Here is a 21139-nt window from a genome sequence, read left to right on the forward strand (position 1 = left end):
AAAAGTAAAACAAAGCTGAAACCGATGAGACAAACAACATTAAAAACAAATAACTAGTTGGGTTTTTAAGTCATGACAAAACTGATCAGACGAGTTTATAGTCTTACCGTTTTTGTTATGCTTCAATACTATTGTTTTCAAATAATCTCCCGTCTAAGACAAATAGCTATCTCTCTCTATCTACCTCTCTCTCTCTCCCTCTTGAAACCATGGGCATGCAATCTTCCAATTTCTAGAGTCTTGATGGTATTTTGGTTTTCTATATGGTTAGCACTAAACCACTTTTTATTAAGCCAAAGAAATTATTTTTTTAGGAGAGATAACATGATAATTAATTTTATAATAATATTGTGAGTAGAATTGTGTTGATATTAACAATTTAAATGGACTAACTATATTGGCTTTTTTAGGTGGTGACTTCTTTAAAAGAGAAAAACATCATTTAGAAACAATTTAGTCATTAAACACACATATAACGAAATCAAATATTTTTTCTATTAACTACGATTCTTATGATTTAGATAGTAAATGCACAAGTCAATATAGAGATGGACATGTTCCAAGACAAGTCTTGAGTATTTACAAGTGAATTCTTATAGTGCATATGCTTCTCTATGTTTCACGAAGAAGGTAGTTTTGAGTTTTCACATATTTTAATAATAAAAATAATCATACTTTAATATATAATATACATTTAATAAATTTATATATGTAGATACAGAAGTAGTAAATTTACATTAAACACACACAAAAATGCAATGTTTATGAAACAAAAAAAAACAGAAAAAGATGGGAAACTTTTACAGCTTGTATAAAAATTATGAATAGACTTCTTTCAGATTATTGTAAAATGAAACTCGGATCTTAAATCGATCATTCTCTTATGTTCTTCTTTATATTTATTTTCTAGATGCAGCCCATGTACTTTCCCAAATATTAAATTGTATAGTTTTAGTTCGTAGTATAATTTAAGTATGTTTTATAAGTAAGACTAGTTTAGAATCTTCACAGTCATGAACCGCATGGTTAATATAAAAGGAAATGCAGGATTTTTTTTCTAAAATGTTGTTTATATAATCGTATTTTTGGAGGATAACGTCGTAGAATTAAGCTAAAATGTTAAAATCCCTTGAAAAATAAAAATGACATATCTATTACTTCTATTAATGTAAAACTCTATTTTGTGGTAGGAGGAGCTGCTTTAGCAATTCTTGAACATTGTTCTTTGAGAGGAAAAAATGGGTTGAATGGAAGTTTCAGTAAGCAATTGGCTTCGGCTTCCAAAAATGCTTTGCAACAAGAAGGACCTACATGTCCGAATTGTCCTGTGAGTATGGATGTGTAAATCTCTATAATGCATCCTGGAATATCCATCACTGAAGACCAACATTTTGCTACATCAGGTAATCCGGGAATACCGGGACTTGTTTGGAATGGGAGTGGAAAAGGAAATGGGATGGGAAACTGAGGTAGTTGAGCATTGGCAGAGACTACAATACAGACAAACACCATAAAGAAAAAAACATATTTAATAGACATTATGAGACGAGGAAAAAAGAAGAAGAAAGATTTCTCTAAATAAATGAGTCTTTATCGAATTTGTGTTTTGATTGATGAGCAGATAGTACAATCATTTTACTATTTATATTGAATGGAAAGAAGGTTAAGAAACATCTTTGGACTTTTATACTAAATTCAATTACTTGTTTTCAAAAGTAAAACAAAGCTGAAACCGATGAGGCAAACAACATTAAAAACAAATAACTAGTTGGGTTTTTAAGTCATGACAAAACTGATCAGACGAGTTTATTGTCTTACCGTTTTTGTTATGCTTCAATACTATTGTTTTCAAATAATCTCCCGTCTAAGACAAATAGCTATCTCTCTCTATCTCCCTCTCTCTCTCTCTCTCTCTCTCTCTCTCTCTCTCTCTCTCTCTCTCTCTCTCTCTCTCTCTCTCTCACACACACACACTCTCTCTCTCTCTCTCCCTCTTGAAACCATGGGCATGCAATCTTCCAATTTCTAGAGTCTTGATGGTATTTTGGTTTTCTATATGGTTAGACGCTAAACAACTTTTTATTAAGCCAAAGAAATTATATTTTAGGAGAGATAACATGATGATTAGTTTTTATAATAAGCTTGTTAGTAGAATTGTGTTTAAATTAACAATTTAAACGGGCTAACTATATTGGCTTGTTTAGGTGGTGACTTCTTTAACAGAGAAAAACATCATTTAGAAACAATTTAGTCATTAAACACACATATAACGAAATCAAAGATTTTTTCTATTAACTATGATTCTTATGATTTAGATAGTAAATGCACAAGTCAATATAGAGATTGACATGTTCCAAGACAAGTCTTGAGTATTCGCAAGTGAATTCTTATAGTGCATATGTTTCTCAATGTTTCACGAAGAAGTTAGTTTTGAGTTTTCACATATTTTAATAATAAAAATAATCATACTTTAATATATAATATACATTTAATAAATTTATATATGTAGATACAGAAGTAGTAAAGTTACATTAAAACACACAAAAATGCTATTTTTATGAAACAAAAAAAAAACAGAAAAAGATGGGAAACTTATACAGCTTGTATAAAAATTATGAATAGACTTCTTTCAGATTATTGTAAAATGAAACTCGGATCTTAAATCGATCATTCTCTTATGTTCTTCTTTATATTTATTTTGTAGATGCAGCCCATGTACTTTCCCAAATATTAAATTGTATAGTTTTAGTTCGTAGTATAATTTAAGTATGTTTTATAAGTAAGATTAGTTTAGAATCTTCACAGTTATGAACCGCATGGTTAATATAAAAGGAAATGCAGGATTTTTTTTATTTCTAAAATGCTGTTTATATAATCGTGTTTTTGGAGGATAACGTCGTAGAATTAAGCTAAAATGTTAAAATCCCTTGAAAAATAAAAACGACATAGCTATTACTTCTATTAATGTAAAATTCTATTTTGTGGCAGGAGGGGCTGCGTTAGTAATTCTTGAACATTGTTCTTTGAGAGGAAAAAGTGGGTTGAATGGAAGTTTCGGTAAGCAATTGGCTTCAGCTTCCAAAAATGCTTTGCAACAGGAAGGACCTACATGTCCGAATTGTCCTGTGAGTATGGATGTGTAAATCTCTATAATGCATCCTGGAATATCCATCACTGAAGACCAACATTTTGCTACATGAGGTAATCCGGGAATACCGGGACTTGGTTGGAATGGGAGTGGAAAAGGAAATGGGATGGGAAACTGGGGTAGTTGAGCATTGGCAGAGACTACAAAACAGACAAACACCATAAAGAAAAAAAACATATTTAATAGACATTATGAGACAACGAAAAAAGAAGAAGAAAGATTTCTCCAAATATATGAGTCTTTATCGAGTCTGTGTTTTGATTGATGAGCAGATAGTACAATCCTTTGACTATTTATTTTGAATGGAAAGAAGGTTAAGAAACATCTTTGGACTTTTATACCAAATTTAATTACCTTTTTTCAAAAGTAAAACAAAGGTGAAACCCATGAGACAAACAAAATTAAAAAAAAATAACTAGTTGGGTTTTTAAGTCATGACAAAACTGATCAGACGAGTTTATTGTCTTACCGTTTTTGTTATGCTTCAATACTATTGTTTTCAAATAATCTCCCATCTAAGACAAATAGCTATCTCTCTCTATCTCCCTCTCTCTCTCTCTCACACACACACACTCTCTCTCTCTCTCCCTCTTGAAACCATGGGCATGCAATCTTCCAATTTGTAGAGTCTTGATGGTATTTTGGACTGAGTTTGTGAAGAACATGCACCGGCAAGTCAAGGAGACTTTGGAGAAGAAGGCTGAACGGAACCGGATTAAGCTCAACAAGGGGCGCACAGAAGTTATCTTCCAACCAGGCGACTGGGTGTGGCTCCACATGAGGCCAGAGGAGGCCAGAGCGGTTTCCGGAAGAAAGGAAGAGTAAATTATCCCCACGAGGGGACGGACCATTCCGAGTGATCGACCGGATCAATGACAATGCCTACCGGCTAGAGCTGCCAGGTGCGTTCCAAGTTTCCCGGACGTTCAATGTGTCTGACTTGTCTCCTTATATTGCAGATGACAGAGATGTTCTGAGGACAGAACCTGTTCAAGAGGGAGGGGATGCTGTAGTACCCACGACTGAGGTTCCCATCATCTGCAAAGGTCCTACCACAAGGTCCGGTTCAAGAGTTATAAGGGCTGGATTTGCCAAAGCTGTCCATGAGTTGCTTGCACAGGAACAAACCGGGTTCAAGCAACTATTGATCCAGGAGTTGTCTGACTTAAAGCTGGAAGACACCGGCGAACCACTAGAGGTTCCAGACCCTGTCCATTCAAGCCAGTTCTCCTCCATCGGCCACAATGAAGCCGGCCTGACCATTTCCACCTTCATGCTCAACCCATCCAACCAACTTGCTTCCGGTTCAGAGATATAGCCGACCATCAGAAGGAGTAGTATGTGTTGTACTCTTTTTCCTTATCGGGTTTTGTCCCACTGAGTTTTCCCGAAAGGTTTTAATGAGGCAACATGCAAGCATACTATGAGTTCTGATCCGGACATCTCAAACTGCGACCGGTCTATTGTTTTTCTTTATTTATTTCGGTTAAGACTTTGGCCATTTGTCTAGGCCTTTTTATCTTTTAAGGTCCATTGAGGAACACCTATTTAAACCCTTGTAGTTGCCAATTTTCGGCTAAGTCTTTTATGAAATCGTTTTTGCTTTAGCAAAGAAACCCTAAGTCTTTTAGTTGTGCGAAACCATTGAGAGCAGCCGTGTGACATATCAAAGAGCCGATCCATTGTTCTTTGTGGAGTCCATCGATCCATTCCATTCCTTGTCCGAATCTTGAGAGAGACATACGTCCAGCAAGAGCCGGATCCATATCTATCTTCCTATCCGACCTTGGCATCTTGTTGAGAGAGACATACGTCCAGCAACAGATCCCATCCGCCAAACTACTCTTTTCTATATCTTTTGTTTTAGATTTCATTCATCCAATCTATAAAACCCAAAAAGAATCATATCTTGCTTATTTACCATTCATCCATTAGTCCCTCGGTTCCTGTTCTTGTTCTAGTGAAAAACTCATTAAAGTTCATATTTGTTTCAGGTACAACACAAGCAAGAGACGACCCGGCCAGTACCATCCATCCGAGCCAAAGCTGACCCGCGGAACGGCCATCCGTCCGTCCGACAATCCGTCCGCTCGACCATCCGACCCGTGCCTACAACAGAACTCACCTGAAGGGTGTGTACAAAGGAGTGCTTCTCATTACCACTGCTCAGGATCCAGATCATCATCATTATCTCCTTGCTTTTGCGGTAGTAGATGGTGAGAAAAATGCAAGCTGGGAGTGGTTTTTGACTATATTAAAAACTTTGATACCAGATGATCCTCAGCTTGTATTTTGTACTGATAGAAACCAAAGCATCATCAAGAAAGTACACGAAGTTTACCCATTGGTGATCCATGGATATTGCAATTATCACTTGTCTAATAATGTCAGCGGAGCTTGCAGCAATGTTAACAAGATAGGGGTTGCCAAAAAATTTAGAAATATTGCTGGTATTTACAGTGAGGTGGAGTTCAGAAAACGCTACAACGATTTCAGGAAAATGTATCCTCAAGCGGCCGAGTATCTAGATGACAGTGTTCATGAGACCAAATGGGCAATGATGTTCCGGTGGAGATGCTGCGGTTTCTCTCACACGGTTCCGAGCCCTCTTGGTTGGATTCGATGAGGACCCACCGTCCAGACCATTGTCTCACTTCCTCTTCTTCTCTATGGTTTCATTCCTCTTCGCCGCATCTCTCTTTTTCTTAACGGCGGCTCTCCTTTTCGCTGCCGCTTCTTTTCTTCTTTTCACGCCGACGTTCTTCTTCTTCTCCGACGCTTCCGCTTTTTCTTTCTTCTCGGCGAGTCGAGTTTTTGACGACATTGCACACATGAAATTGGAGATGGGGATTGTTGTTTTGAGATGATTGTGCTTGAATCCGAGTTTGATTAGAGATGGAAGTTTGAAATCGTGGTGGTTATGGGAGAGAGAGTTTGAAATCATGAGTAGAGAAAGATGAAATTGAGAATTTAGGGTTTCCAAGTTGGATCGGGTCGGGTTAATGGGTTCTAGTGGTTAAGTTTGTAAATAAGTTGAAGTTTCTTGATTACTTAGTCTTTTCCCCTTATTTTCGTAATAGATTTTCTTGAACCCTTTTGTGGTCCGTAATAGATTTTTTTTTTAACTCTTTTCTCCCTTCCCAGCATCTGATCCATTGATTTGTCTGTAAACAACTTACCGTTATGCAGAAATGACAATTTAAAAATAAACAAAAGAAAGCATGATTTCAAAATTTGAATCTCGTAACGCCAAAAGCTTCAATAACTCTTCGTCTTCTTCTCCTCCTCCTCCATTCCAACCTCGCTCTCTTTAAACCCACACATCTCATACCTCTAAGCCAAGACAAAAATGGCGTCTCTCGCACCAGGCATCCTTTTGAAGCTCCTTCAATGCATGAACTCCAACACTCGCCCTACCGGAGACCACAGATCCGCCATCCTCCAAGTCACCGGAATAGTACCTGCCCTCGCCGGCTCCGATCTATGGCCCAATCAAGGCTTCTACGTCCAGATCTCCGACTCTCTTAACTCCACCTACGTCTGCCTCTCCGAGCGCGACACAGATCTCATCCTCACCAACCGTCTCCAGCTCGGCCAATTTATCTACCTCGAACGCCTCGAATTCTCCACTCCCGTCCCACGCGCCGCCGGAATCCGCCCCGTCGCCGGCCGTCACGCTTTCGTCGGAACTCCCGAGCCGCTGATCGCACGCGGATCCAAGCGAGACTTCGTTATCCAGCCTGTTCCCGCTTCTGAGTACTCGCTTGACCCTATCGCCGTTTACTTAAACAACAAACGATCCGACGACGACGATGACGTCACGGTGGCTCCCAGAGGAAGGCAACCGCTTGCTCCCGTGAACCTAAACGACCAAAAACCTAAGCGGACGCCACAGAGATTCTCGTCACCAGCATCGGCTAAGCAGCGGTCAGTCTCATCAGGGAAGAAGCACAGCTCTGAAAGAGATTCATCACCAGTTGTTTCCTCCAAAGGGAGGAGATCTGCTTCTCCCGTTCCATCCAAATGCGTAGTGCCGAGCCTTGCAGCGGCGCGTGAGGAGAATAGAAAGGTTGCTAGAGAGGCAGCCATTGTTGTGCCGTCAAGATACAGACAGCCATCACCTAATGGAAGAAGACTGTCCATTTCACCCGGAAGAAGGCTTTCAAGTGGTTTGAAAATGGCTCCCATGGTTGGCGATTCTTCCGGGAAGAAGAAGATGGCCGCGCTTGCTGCAGGAATCTCCAAAGTCTCCGAGGCTCTTGTCGGATCTTCAGGTAACCGAAAGAATTGGGATGGAAATGTTCTACCTGAGCAGAAGGAGAAGAGTAGTGCTAAGAAGAAGACTGATCTTCAAGGGATTTTGCGTACTCAGGTAACAATCGAGAATAGAGTTTGATACTTGTGTGTTGCGTGATGAACTGAAATGGAGAATGTACAATTAATTGTTTCAGGCTGCTATGACGAGACGTCTTAGTGATGCGAATAGGCGAAAGAGTGATTCTTCAGCATGTGAAGAGAAAGCCAAGTCTTGTTCATCTGCGAGTAGTTTAGTGGAAGATGAGGAAGACGTCTCAGCTTTTGAAGGACTTGGGATCACTTATCATGATAGGAAATGGACTGATGGTAGTGTTCCATTGGATAGCATCTCAGGGGATCTTGCAAGACTTGCAAAGGTGAACGTGACAAAGTGTTTCTTGTGTTAGATACGCTAAGACTAAAGGCGAGTTTATGTATCCTCATGCGATTGTATATTTGATTTATTTAACAGAAGGCTGTGCAAAGAAGAAACTTTGCTGCTAAAGCTGCCGCTCGGGCACTGGAGGAGGCTAATGCCAATGAGTGCATCATTAGATGTTTAAGGTAGAAATAACAAATTTAGAAACTTTTGGCAACTCAACTTTCATTTGGTCTTTGACACACCATTTTTTGGTGGATATTTTTCAGTAAATTCGCTGAACTTTCTTCAGCCTCTAAGCTGGAGAATCCATTGCGAATCATCAACCAGTTTTTGACAATCTATGGAGACGTTACGAAATACAGTCAGCTTGTTTCTGAAGATAGTTTCCAGTCGTCATCTGATCCACCAAGTCCAGTCTCTCTTTGGGTTGAAGCTGCATTAGCAACAAACCTCGACGTGGTCTCACTAGTCAAAAGCCAGAAAAACCTAGAATCACCATCTTCAGTGAAGAAACCAACGCCTACTCGCCTCTTTGCCGGACCCTCTACAAAGACAGGTTTGCTCTTCAACTGAAACAGATTTTAATCTTCAATCAACAAAGCAAAATATTTTTACAAAAACTTGTAACTGTGGTGGTTTCAGACAACATTGTTGGGATGTGGACAGACAAAGATGGCATGAAGGAGACAGCTAAATTCGCAGTGAACGTACAAGCCGAAATGCAAATGTGGTTCATTGGGTTCGTCGAAGAGTCGTTAGACAACAAAAATGCGCGGCCTTTAGACGGTAGTTCCATAGCTGCTGTTCTGTCTCAGCTGAAACAAGTCAACGAGTGGTTAGACCGTGTCGTGTCGGACCAAGAAAACCAGATCACAACAATGCATTTAACGGACAAGATTGAACGGTTGAAACGAAAAATCTATGGATTCGTGATCCACCACGTCGGTTCTACTTTTGACAACACTGCTTCTTGATTTATTTTTATTATCTTTTGGTTTTGTCGACACAGATGCTTTCACGTTTCAAACTTTCCATACAATGCTCATGTTTCTCAAATGCTCGAACATATTAATCAAAAACAAATATTAAGTGAAGCTATTACAGTAACAGGTTCTTCAACATGGCTAAAAAAAAGATTTGGTTTTTGTTTGCACACAAACTTTGAGCAGAAAGCAAGTTAGAATTAGACCTTTGACTCTTCCACTTATGGACTTAATGGTTTACAGAGAACTTCCATCTCGTTTTCCTCTACTTCTTCAATGCTTGCCGGGTTGCATTTCGGATTCTGAGATGCAATTTTCTCAGATAGCATCAGTTTCGTTTGTTTCAGAGGGTTTGATATAGACAAAGACAAAAATTTGTTGGCAATGAAACAAACCTTATCCTTGTCAATCAAAACTGCTCTAAAGCCTTCAGCAAAATTTTCATCATACCCATTGAGCTTCACAGAGGAAATTAAAACGTGAGGTTCAGACTTTATTCGTCTCAGAATCTCTTCAAGGACAAAGACATAACAGAATTCAAGAATTGAAACTCACTATAGCTAATTCGTTCTCAGTGTTACCCTTGGCACAAGCAACATGTGAGAAGTACTTCTGTTCTGTGCAAGGTAAAGAGAAAACGGTGCTCCTTTTTCCAACCTTTGAGTGTCTCAATAGCCCCATTATACAAAAATGTATCCAAAACAATCTTAAAAGTTAAAGGTACAACTTATGGAAAATCATATCCAAAGGCAGAGTCTCCTCATCAGGTTTTGGAGCCCTATTAAAAATGTGTTTAATTAATAATATTTTCATTAACTTTTTTTTAGCAAAACCTTAGTTTGGATTAAATATTATGTTTTATCAAAAAGATATATGTTTTATTTAAAGAAAAAAGTTATTGATTTCAATAACATTATAAGCATAATATATTTTCTTTATTTTATTCATTTTTAAATCATAATAACACAAAGCTATTATTTTCATTTAAATTTATGCATAATAAAAAGTAGATTTTGTTTTCACATTATATATATATATATGTATTCTATATGTATATAAATAAATTGTTTTTGTAAACTGTGAGCCCCACAAAATGGAACTTCATTCAAATGTTTCAGATGTATTTCCATAAGAGGCGAAGGCTTAGTGCTTTGCCGATACTTTCCGCTACTATTAAAAATATGCTGCAGCTCAGGCCAATGTTATCTGATTTAATGAGATGTATTATTGGAAATGGGGAAGTTGCAAGCTTTTGGTTCGACTATTGGACGCACTTGGGACCATTGTTTTGTGTGGCAGGTGACAGTGGTCCTTGAAATTTGCGGATCAGGAAGAGTGCGTTTGTGGTGGATGCACCAAATAACGGATCATGGATTTTACCTGCTGCTAGGTCTCAGGTGATGCAAACGATTTAAATAGCCATTACAGCAGATTATCCCCCAATCACCGTAAATGCTCTGGATCGGTACTTATGGAGCAAGTCTGCAGACTCATTTGGTCCCTCTTTCTCCTCCAAGGTCACTTGGCAATTCTTGTGAATCCTTTCTCTTACCGTGTTTTGGCACAAGGTAATATGGCTCAAGTAAAATTGTAATGAGATGTATTATTGGAAATGGGGAAGTTGCAAGCTTTTGGTTCGACTATTGGACGCACTTGGGACCATTGTTTTGTGTGGCAGGTGACAGTGGTCCTTGAAATTTGCGGATCAGGAAGAGTGCGTTTGTGGTGGATGCACCAAATAACGGATCATGGATTTTACCTGCTGCTAGGTCTCAGGTGATGCAAACGATTTAAATAGCCATTACAGCAGATTATCTCCTGATCACCGTAAATGCTCTGGATCGGTACTTATGGAGCAAGTCTGCAGACTCATTTGGTCCCTCTTTCTCCTCCAAGGTCACTTGGTAATTCTTGCGAATCCTTTCTCCTACCGTGTTTTGGCACAAGGTAATATGGCTCAAGTAAAATTGTAATGATCCAAATTCTGGCCCAACGGATTCAGCCCATCGAGGCCCAAAACCATTTCCAGTTTTGTTATAAATACCCATCCAATTTTGTTTTTTCCACCTGTAAAGAAATAAAAATTGAAAGAGAATGAAAGAGAGAGAGAGAAAGAGAGAGAGAGAGAGAGAGAGAGAGAGAGACGAAGCCGTAGACACCGACCACACCGAAATCGAACCCCGGACGAAGCCACTAGAGCCTCCGGAAGTTTTGCCTCCGAGCGTGTGCGCCGCCGCCAGACCACCGTGGGACTGCCGCCGGGCCACCACGGGACCGCCGCCGGACCACCGCCAGACTGTCGCCTCTTCGCCTTTTCGCCACTGGATGTTAAGAACTATTATATATATATATGTATATATATATAGTTATATAGTAGGGACTATGTGACAAGTGCGTGGGTTTAGAGATGTCTGAGCTAACGACGCATATGTTTGGTGTTGTGCGGGGGCCCATAGACGTCTGAGCTAGCGACGTGATGGTGTTAGTGCGGGGGTACAGTGAGGTACCAGCGATGCAGCGAGTGTTTGTGCAGGGGTACAAAGACGTTTGTACTAGCGATGCAGATGGTGTTTGTGCGGGGGTACAGAGACAGATTGTACTAGTGACACTTCGGGTATGTATATCCTTATGAGGAGATGTGTGGAGCATAGAGTAGCTATGTACTATAAGCGCATGGGTTGTAGCGGCTAGTGTACTAGACATATATTGATTGTTCTGTGTGGTGTAATAGGCACTGTGCTGGTTTCATGCTAGAGCTACGCCTATGTAGACGTAGCTCTATGAAATGAGTCAGTGGTTTGCGGTTTAGCATCCCAAACCTCGCTGGGCAACTTCCATGTTGCTCACCCCTCCTTCATTCCCCTATTTTAGGTGAGAGTGACGACCATGAGTGATTACATCGGTTTGGTGTTTTGGGTGTTATTGGGCTTTTGGACTATTGGGCTTCAGACGTTTCCGCTGATATATACATTTCAGACTTTCGGCTTTATGTTGTTATTTATATTCCAAACGTTTATTTTATTTACTAGATTTCAAATATTTATATATAGAGATTTCATAATTTATTATTTATTATTTATTATATTATTTTGAAAGTGACGGGCGTCACAAAAATATTTCTAGAAATACCTTAATGGCACGGATTGCTCTACTCGTCGTCTTTCCACAAAGGACAGACTTCGCAGATGGGATATGAATGTGGCAGGTGAGTGTGTGTTGTATTCCTCTGCCTTGGAAACACACCACCATTTGTTTGACTGCAGTTACTCCTCTTCTTTCTGGTTGGGGTTCGTCTATCAGATCATGCCGAACCCACCTTTGGATCTGCACGCTGCAGCTGCTTGGATAGTCTCCTCTACCAATCGCATTAGCCGCAACGAAGTAACTTTCTTTAAGCTCATCTTCCAATCGATCATTTACCTAATTTGGAAGGAGAAGAATGTTCAAATCTTCACTTCTGTGTCAACAAGTTCAAGAGGAACCCACTTGGCGCCGGACAAGCTTCTCCGTGACCTGTTGTTGTCATTTCCAACTACTTCTTTAGACGACCCATCGCTCCTGCTTTTTTTGTTTTACCTCCTATCGTCCTTGAATTGTTCTTTTTTTGATGGTTTTCGTATTTTGAGTTGTGTTGTTGTTTCCTTTCCGTGTAATATGTTGTTATCAACACTAGATCTTTTTTTCCGCGCTACGCGCGGATTTTGTCTTTTGAATTTTAAGTAAATTTTATACATTTTAGAATGTTTGTTTTTGTAAACTTATAAAAATATTTTTCTTAAGTATGTGCGACGAAAAAGAGTTGAAATACTATAATTTGCGATGTCTTCCGAGCAACTTTAAATTTTAGAAAATAGTATTCTAAAAATCGGATCTAAACAAAACGAATTTTCTAAAATAACTTTCAAAAGATCTATTTAGGCATTCAGAAATATAGTTTCTTAAAAAGTGCCTAACTACCGCATACAGATATATGATTATTAAAATATTTTTATTAACGTTTGTTGTACCTGATATCCGAAATATACCCAGCTGAATTCTATTTTTGTATAGATGATTAACTAAAATGTTTTTTTTAAGAAATGTGCTTATGGTTCAATTTTTGGTACATTGCTTGCTTATTTGATCTATAAAAAAGATAAAAACCTACTTTATATATATATATATATACAGTAAAAATTCTATAAATTTATAATATTGGTATTTTGGTATTTTATTAATTTATAGAGTTATTAATTTACAAAAAAATTTCCGTATTAGATTTTTGAGAAATTTCATAGGATAGACATTTTTTAGTTTTTTGTTACAAAAATGGCTCTCAGTGAAAAAAATGACCAAAATAAGTTTTATTAAAGAATAAAAACTTATTTTTACCTTAAGGTTAACTAATCTAGATTTGGGGTTTAGAAGTAATGGGTGGTGAGATTTTGGGATACGGTTTCAAATTTTAAAAATAAAAAATAAATATTAAAATTTCAAAATAAAAAGGGGCTATTTTGGTCTTTTTTCTTGAAGTCTATTTTGTGTCAAAAACTTAAAAGAGTTATTTGAGAGAATTTTCCTAGATTTTTCTATTTAAGGATATATTTTTTTATAAAATAAAAAATATATGATTTTAGTGTATATACACATTAATTAACTTTTTTGAAATTTGACACTCATATTAGTTTTATTATATTATTGGTGTATATAAAATATGTCTCATAGAATGCGGTTTTAGATATAATTTTATTAAACCTCGTCCAAATATATTAAGTGTTAAAAAATATAAAGATACTTCAATTATGAATGTAAACCAAACAATATAATGGTTGGTTTATACTTATATATAAAATATATGTACAAAAGTTTCTTGTTTATAGGGAATTATGATATATTTTTATTAATTCTGGTGGAAAACAAACCTATGTACTTTTAAATTCTTAAACAATTGAAAGAGAAGAACAACGGTTCTTTTCATTATGATTTTGATGCTTTTCTTTTTAGTTGTAGGTGAAATTTTTCGCCTCAGCTCTTGTATGTAAGTTCACGATTATGTTTTTTTGTGTTGTCAAAGTAAAATGTAAAACCGTGTAGTTGATGATGAAGCCAGTAACAGCTTCTCTGTAAATTTGAATCAGTTTATTATAATGCATTACTTTTAAAAATATGTGTTTATTTTTCTTTAATATATCTTAAGATAATGCTTGTGATGTCACAACTTTATTTTCCGAATACATATTCTTTGGACTGCGATATTTAATTGTCCCATTGAGATTACTTAACCACTTGATCTACAATATACTTTTAAATAAAACGGGATGGTGGTTTGAAATAATTTTCTGTTTTTAATTGAGTAATCAGATTGCTTTGATTTCATAAGACAATTACTACCTTCTCACAATAAACACCACAGAGCCCCCAAACTACAATGAAAGAAGACGTAAAACACTTTCAAAACTTTAAATTTTCTATCTTTATATATAGAAGATATGTTATATCCCAAGATTTGCACTCAGATGCCTCGGGCTGGGAAAATCAGAGAAGTGGTTGGGGTAAAAGAGTCTCAGTGAGGCATTTCCGCACATCTGGTCGTTTCTTTTGAGCTTTGAAATTACTTATGCGGTAAGAGATATGATAACCTTTTTTTTTGTTGCCGCACATCTGATCGTTTCTTCGCTAGAGATTGTAAACGCCTCTTTGAGCTGCTTGGCTGTTTTTCCAGCTCAACTTCTTGGAGCTGGGCCTTTCTTGTAAGACTGGTAAGAAAAAGCCAGCATCTGCAATAAGATTTTAGTGAAATACATTATCAAGCTTATTCATCCGCATGATCTCTGCAGTGGATGATTTTTTTTAGGATGGAATTCCAAAACAGACAAAATCAGAATCCTTTGCTCTGTTGTTCAAGTTGATCAAAGCAGAGACTGATCTTAACAGCGATTAATATAAGCTGGCTGGTCCATTCTTCTCATTGCTTCAAAGTAATAACCATCCACACAAAGTATGCTTTTGTGCTCATCGTCCCCTAAATTCACCTTCCCATGGTTTACATACAACTGCATCATCACTATCATAATTAATGAAAATTATATCGTGTGAAGAGCAGACAAAAAAAAGAATCCCTAAAGTGAACCCAACATCCCAACTGCAACAAAACAAAGAGAAACCACCAAAATCAGAAAATATAATATAAACAGAAAATAGATCGTTAACCACAAAGTACCTTCTTTCTGCTCTTTTTTCCTTGATCTTCTTCCTCGTTAACTGCTTTCAACCGTGACACAGCATGCAAATGATTTTTTTTTGGTTCATCTACATAATAAACAGTGAGAGGGGTCATTAAAAATCGTAGGTTTATAATATAATGATCTCGACGTTCAGTATGCATGTGTAACTGGCTTGTTTCAATAAGAAAAGAAAACACCAGAAACTGGATCTAAAAGAAGAGAGGGTCCCTTACCGTTTATCTGGAAATTACATGCCATCTCTCAGCTTAAATCTTCAAAGATTGCACTGAGTCAGTCTATAGACAGAAGCCTTCTCAATCTATGTTTGTTGTTAGCTTTGTAAGATGAACAGCAAAGCAAAGCGAAGCCCTACTGATATTTCAAACTAAAAAGAGATTGCAGAAATGATATGAGGTAAAAAGATTAACTGATTTTGATGCAGGCATGAAGAAATCTGTAGTTGACAAATATATTTAGCAAGGAAGTGGATCGCTTAAGAGAGATCGTGTGGAACAAATAGTGATGAAGATCAACTAATGATGATTTTATGAACTCGTGTAGGTAGATTGTCATCGATTACCCAGATTTTTTCCCTTGCAAACCTATGTTGATCCAGTGATCTACAATCTACAAAAAAGACATACGCACAAACAACTCAATTACAATGTTCATGCGAAATGATACAATATAAGAAAACTTACATAAAATTACATGAGGATAACAAATCTGAATCCCTCCACGCATTGATTTTGGGGGGTTGAAACCAATAAGATCATAATCCAGAAATCTAATAGCGAGAGAAAGTGAGGATCTAATTTGGCCATCGTTCAATCTTATATATAAATCAATTATTAATAAATCAGAAAATCTAAAAGTGTCATAAAGCTTGGTAAATTAACCAATGGAAGTAAATGTGGGAGAAACAGCTACGGAGGATTTACAGGGAAGAAGTTGAGAAGATGAATATTAATGAGAAAAATTGATTTGAGGAAGAAAACGAAAAGTGAGATAGCAAAATAAAAAATGATTTTTTTTTGTTATTTGTGATGACATGTCAATTTGATAGGTAGTGAATTTTTTGCTGAGGTGGATAGGCTGAGAGCTCTAATTAAAAAACTTTTAGTATAGTATAGATTGTGAAAAAATGAAAATTGTATAATATTAACATTTTACCAAAAAAAAAAAAGAAGATGGAAGGAGCAATGTTGTATGGTTCGTGAGTGCATAGTTAAACCGGGCACGTTGGATGATTGGGCAGTGACAGAATGCTATGCAACTATTGCATAAGCTAAATTAACTCTATTTTCAATTTTTAGTCGAGTAATAATGTAATAAGACAAGGTGACCGCCGCAGTCAACATGATTTCACAACTAACGCCGTCAATTTCTCCGTTCATGTCCGGTCTCAAATCTCAGTCGTACTCTCTCTCTAATTCACGCGCTCTGTGCAACGCAGACGGCAGACCATCCTTTCCTTAGCTGTACGAAAAACTTTCTCTCTCTAGAAAGAAAGAAGTCATCTATTTGATTCATTCAACAAGGAGAGACATAAAAATAATCAACTCGTAGATCGTCGTCGTTGATTCAGCACCGTCGTGAATACTGAAAAAAAGTATAATCCCTGGCCAGATTCGTCTCCCAGGTTCGTCTTTCTCTACATTTTGTAGATCTGTACTTGTTAGGCGTGGTTAGGTGTTACAATGGTCAACGGAAGTTGAAATTGGTAATTCCTATAGATTCAAAGTAGCGTGGACTGATTGATCCTGAGTTCCTTTAACATCAAATGATTTGTATTGATTCAGATGGGCGGTGGAGTGAAAGAAGAGGAGAAGAATGAGAAGATTATCAGGAGTCTTCTCAAACTTGCTCATAACAAGAGGTGTATCAACTGTAACAGCCTTGTAAGTCTCTCTTCTTCTTCTTCATCAACCCAAACAAGATTGTGACTCTTCCTCTCGGTTTTGTTAGGGGCCACAATATGTTTGCACTTCTTTCTCGACTTTTGTTTGTACCAACTGCAGTGGAATACAGTAAGCTGCTTTTACTTTCATCTCCTATTCTTGTCTTGTTGTTTGTTTTTGATATCTCTCTCTCTCTCTCTCAGCCGTGAGTTTACTCATCGTGTTAAGTCCATATCAATGGCTAAATTTACTTCCCAAGAAGTCTCTGCTCTTAAAGAAGGTGGCAATCAGGTAAGCTTATCATCATTCTCCTCTCTTCGTCTCATCTGTTTGCCATTTGTGATTTAGTATCTTTAGTTTTCTCGTCGTAATGTCAGCATGCTAAGGATATTTATTTTAGAGGACTGGATCAACACATGCTGTCAGCATCTGACGGGAGGTACCTTCTTCGTGACGTAGAGATATATTATTATTCAGTCTGATTGTTGTTTTTATCTGTCCAGTAATGTCGAGCGATTAAGAGACTTCATCAGACAGGTGTATGTAAATAAAAGGTATACCAATGAGAAGAATGACGACAAGCCTCCAAGAGGACCGATGGTGAGAAGAACAGTGTCTTTTTTTTAATCAATTTTCCTTTAGTTATACCCAACTGGTACAAAGAGGATTTGCTCATATTATGCAGGGAGATAGTGAGACACGAAGTCCACCGTACGATGATGTGTACGACCGTCGTTACAGCGGCAGATCAAGTCCTGGTGGAAAAAGTCCAGGGTTCGATCAAGCTAACAGAAAAAGTCCTTGTCGTCCTGAGATCATAAATGATTGGCGCAGAGAGGATAGATTTGGTGGTAAGAGAAAAACAGAAGATGAGTCCCATTCACCTGAGCAAGCTAGCCCTCCTGTATCTCGACCCGTTAGGGAAATTTTGGGTGACAGTTTTATTCCTCTTCGCGTGATAGAGCCTCCAAAACCCCAAGTCAACCAAACTAGCGATACTTCAGCAATTGCAAAGGTTTGTTGGCTTTATCGTTGTTAAGAAAATAAAATACAATATATTTCTTAGGGGGGGAAGGTAGATGAGGATGTTTTTCTGTTTGTTTAATTTCAGCCTGCTGCATCATCGAGTAGTTTAAGCTCCACAAATGAGAATCCACCAGAAGTGAAGTTGGAGACTGCTATAAGCTTGATAGATTTCGATGCTGATCCTGAACCCCCAGCTCCATCTGTTGCTATACAAGCACCAATATCGGCCACAACACATCCTGCTGCACAGCCAGCAAGTGCAGATAATGATAATTGGGCATCTTTCGGTGCTGCGCCCGTTGCCATGTCTTCAAATGCATCTCAGTCACCACCCAGTGGAGGAAACACAGTGGATTCACTTCTCTCTCAGTTGACAGCAGCTTCGGCCGTGCCAGTTCAAATGTCTAGTGGACCTGTGCATCTTGGTCATTCCACATCACAAATCTTTGCACAACCTCTAAATGGGCATTCAAGAGAACAGGTAGTGAGTGCACCGTCATTTCAACCTCTTCAAGGAGTTCCTCCTGGTGGCCTGCAGTCTTCTGAAGTTAAACCTTCCGGAAGAACAGAATTACCTGCGGTATCGATATACCCATTTCCTCTTTCCTATACCTATATCTTACCATCAGCAGGACTGTCAATAACGCCCTACCTATCATGTTTGCAGGATTTATTCACTGTAACCTACCCGTCATACCACGCAGCAGCGCCGGGGTGGCATGCTGGTCCACCACATGGTATGCACTATGGCATGCAGCAGTATAATAACACAGTGGTAACAGTTTTCTTCTGATTCTTTTTTCCGGAATCCGTAATGAATATCAAGCATCAGTGAAATCGGAGCTTCTTACTTTTATATTTTGCAGCAGCCTTTCCAGAATGTTCCACAACAAGGGAAGTCAGTGAACCCTTTTGACTTTAGCTCTGAGCCGCCAACACAGACACAACCAGTATGTCCTCCTCCATACCTCTTTTGACTTATACAGAATAGAGTTATTGAAATTAGCTCCAACTCCAAGCGCAGAGAAGTTTGCTTATTGGCATTTGATCAAACGTTGATCTTAACCTCTTAGTTAAATGCTTAGCTTGAACCCTTTCCCTATATTACCAAATATTTATAGAATAATCAACTGGTGATGAGTTGCGCGTGTTGTATGATGTGAAAATGGTACAGGAAACCATGTTACCTTCCATGGCGTCTCTACAAAGTGCATTGCCTCCTTCAGCCATGATGCCTTCTCAAGGAGCACACAGTCAATTCAGTATACACTCTCAAGTCTCAGGCCATCCATCTGCAATGCCACCAAGTAAGTAGTGTATATATATATATACACATTTTCTTTTTAGTTTTACTTGGTTATCTCTGCTATTGAATGATGCATTGACTCTTAAAAAATGTTTGATGAACTATTTTTGTTCCCAAACTCTTCAGGCTTTATATCTCCTCACACGCCAGGAAACATGCCACCACGGTATGACCTTTTTATTCAATTACTCCATTATTCACTCACCGCTTATTGTTGGTATCTTTCCAGAATCATTTCTAAAGTCATAACCGTCCGTTTCTTGCAGCCATCTAAGCCCAATTGGGAACATGGGCGCTCCATATGAGACACAACAAACATATCAGAATTTCGGAAGCCCATTTGCCTCTGCAGTTTCTTCGAATTCACCACCTTCTTTCTCTTCTGGAGGAAACCCGTTTGGGTAAGAAGATCGAGATTATTAGCTCAAAACCTGTAATGCTTTTGAGGGATTGATTGCGTTCTTGTAAGTTTGAGTTCTAAAGTGTGTCCAACCATTGGTTAATAAGAGTGGACGAAAAGTGTGAGGCATGAACGTGGAGAAGAAGAATTTTGGGTTTATGTGGAGGTGTTAAATCATCTCTTATAACCATATTTTGAAATAGGCTCGACTATTATTATTATTCTTTGGTTTTCTATATTATTTCATTTCCCTTTTGATGATGATGTTTTACTATAAGCCTGAACCTCGAGGGTGGGATCCTTTTAAAAATTTCTTGAGGATCCTTTATGTTGTATGATTTTGTTCAAGAGTTTTCACATTAATCATAAAAGCCCTTGTCAACACTGAATATTGAAGTTTAAGGACTTATCTCATCATCCTTTCTTTTGGGTTTTCTCTTAACTCATCATCCTTCTTTAGTTTTGAAATTTGCTTTTAGCTGACAATTTGCATAATATTAAGAGAGATTTACCAACATAATCTTGGTTGTACAAGATGTAGTAGAACCATAGATATTTCAAAATTACTAAATCAACCTTTTGTAATTTTTATACCTTTTGTTTGGCAAACTTATTATTATTATTATTATAATTATTATTATTATTTGGTTTTCGATAAATTGCGTTTCCCTTGTAATGATGTTTTATAATAAGCCTGAGCCTTGAGGGTGGGTTCCTTTTAAAAATTTCTTGAAGATCCTTTGTGTTGTATGACATTCTTTCTTAAAAATCACATTCATCATAAAAGCCTTGTCAAAACTGAATATTGAATTTAAGGACTTAACTCATCATCCTTTCTTTTGGGTTTTCCTTTAACTCATTATCCTTCTTGAGTTTTGAAATTTACTTTTAGCTTTCAGTTTGCTTAATATTAAGGAAGATTTGCTAACATAATCTTCGTTGTAAAAGATGTAGTAGTAGAAGGATGATATTTCAAAATTACTAAATCAACCTTTTGTAACTTCTATACTTTTTTTGTTGGCAAATCATATTTTCAAGATATCATTTTTTACGTTAGTAGAAATTGGGAAAATATGTACATGAAACATATAAGTCTATCACATAACTTTTTTAAATAATAATTATTATTAAAGACCCAAACGAGGATCAAACAGTTGGTACATCGAGATTCCGGATAAAAATTCGAAGTGAAAAATAAATTAGACAAAAGAACAATCAAATAAGCAGATATACATATTAAAAAAGAGTGGGAATAAGACTAGTGAAGCATAGCTTCCAATAGGCCTGGGCGTTTTTAACTCAACCGAAGTACCTACCTAGACCCGAACCAGAAAAACCAAAACCGAATCCAAACTGTTATACAAAAATATCCGAACGGGACTTATGAGCTTAGTACTTTGGTGTTTGGTTATAATCTGAACCGAACCGACATCCGAACTAGGATCCGAAGATATCCAAAATTAGTTAAATATATTAAAATTTTTATATATTTAA

At 37.5% G+C, this 21139-nt stretch overlaps 3 protein-coding genes and 1 long non-coding RNA gene across 7 annotated transcripts; 2 read left to right on the top strand and 2 right to left on the bottom strand.

Annotated features, from left to right (window-relative positions):
* Positions 1 to 1106: 1106 nt before the first annotated feature.
* LOC106429396 lies at positions 1107 to 4201 on the bottom strand. Its single transcript, XM_048737677.1, has one exon. It carries the CDS (start codon positions 1537 to 1539, stop codon positions 1177 to 1179), a length of 363 nt encoding a protein of 120 aa, XP_048593634.1. The 5' UTR covers positions 1540 to 4201; the 3' UTR covers positions 1107 to 1176.
* A 1883-nt stretch (positions 4202 to 6084) lies between these two features.
* Positions 6085 to 8920, top strand: LOC125574991. 3 transcript variants are annotated; one of them, XM_013864365.3, is made up of 5 exons: positions 6085 to 7520; positions 7600 to 7821; positions 7917 to 8008; positions 8093 to 8382; positions 8493 to 8920. In XM_013864365.3, exons 1-5 carry the CDS (start codon positions 6498 to 6500, stop codon positions 8798 to 8800), a joined length of 1935 nt encoding a protein of 644 aa, XP_013719819.2. In that variant the 5' UTR covers positions 6085 to 6497; the 3' UTR covers positions 8801 to 8920. The 3 variants fall into 3 exon arrangements, with proteins under 3 accessions (XP_013719819.2, XP_022545533.2, XP_013719818.2); XM_022689812.2 differs by having other exon boundaries at positions 6103 to 7520; positions 7920 to 8008; positions 8469 to 8920; XM_013864364.3 differs by having other exon boundaries at positions 6178 to 7520; positions 8469 to 8920.
* Positions 8921 to 14110: 5190 nt separating this feature from the next.
* LOC111200034 lies at positions 14111 to 16198 on the bottom strand. Its single transcript, XR_002653756.2, has 4 exons — positions 15714 to 16198; positions 15246 to 15639; positions 15009 to 15097; positions 14111 to 14930 (listed from the first exon to the last, which is right to left on the bottom strand). It is a non-coding gene; the product is annotated as an uncharacterized LOC111200034 (long non-coding RNA).
* Positions 16199 to 16418: 220 nt separating this feature from the next.
* On the top strand, positions 16419 to 19901 carry LOC106423623 (probable ADP-ribosylation factor GTPase-activating protein AGD14). 2 transcript variants are annotated; one of them, XM_013864394.3, is made up of 13 exons: positions 16419 to 16654; positions 16815 to 16913; positions 16981 to 17042; positions 17117 to 17204; positions 17291 to 17352; positions 17417 to 17513; positions 17599 to 17928; positions 18025 to 18519; positions 18607 to 18714; positions 18806 to 18889; positions 19114 to 19246; positions 19372 to 19411; positions 19512 to 19901. In XM_013864394.3, the coding sequence occupies exons 2-13, from the start codon at positions 16815 to 16817 to the stop codon at positions 19648 to 19650; spliced, it is 1737 nt and encodes a 578-aa protein (XP_013719848.2). In that variant the 5' UTR covers positions 16419 to 16654; the 3' UTR covers positions 19651 to 19901. The 2 variants fall into 2 exon arrangements, with proteins under 2 accessions (XP_013719848.2, XP_013719849.2); XM_013864395.3 differs by having other exon boundaries at positions 16420 to 16654; positions 18809 to 18889.
* Positions 19902 to 21139: the final 1238 nt, after the last annotated feature.

The sequence above is a fragment of the Brassica napus genome, chromosome A8 (genome assembly GCF_020379485.1).
Source record: "Brassica napus cultivar Da-Ae chromosome A8, Da-Ae, whole genome shotgun sequence".
Lineage (NCBI taxonomy): Eukaryota > Viridiplantae > Streptophyta > Magnoliopsida > Brassicales > Brassicaceae > Brassica > Brassica napus.

Excerpts from the sequence above, each read along its gene's own strand:
- LOC125574991 (XM_013864364.3), top strand. The coding sequence starts at position 6,498 with ATGGCGTCTCTCGCACCAGGCATCCTTTTGAAGCTCCTTCAATGCATG. Across the intron at positions 7,822-7,916 it reads ATCTTGCAAGACTTGCAAAG|AAGGCTGTGCAAAGAAGAAA; the intron begins GTGAACGTGACA and ends TTTATTTAACAG. Across the intron at positions 8,383-8,468 it reads CGGACCCTCTACAAAGACAG|ACAACATTGTTGGGATGTGG; the intron begins GTTTGCTCTTCA and ends TGGTGGTTTCAG.
- LOC106429396 (XM_048737677.1), bottom strand. The coding sequence starts at position 1,539 with ATGTCTATTAAATATGTTTTTTTCTTTATGGTGTTTGTCTGTATTGTA.
- LOC106423623 (XM_013864394.3), top strand. The coding sequence starts at position 16,815 with ATGGGCGGTGGAGTGAAAGAAGAGGAGAAGAATGAGAAGATTATCAGG. Across the intron at positions 16,914-16,980 it reads GTATCAACTGTAACAGCCTT|GGGCCACAATATGTTTGCAC; the intron begins GTAAGTCTCTCT and ends CGGTTTTGTTAG. Across the intron at positions 18,715-18,805 it reads AGCAGTATAATAACACAGTG|CAGCCTTTCCAGAATGTTCC; the intron begins GTAACAGTTTTC and ends TATATTTTGCAG.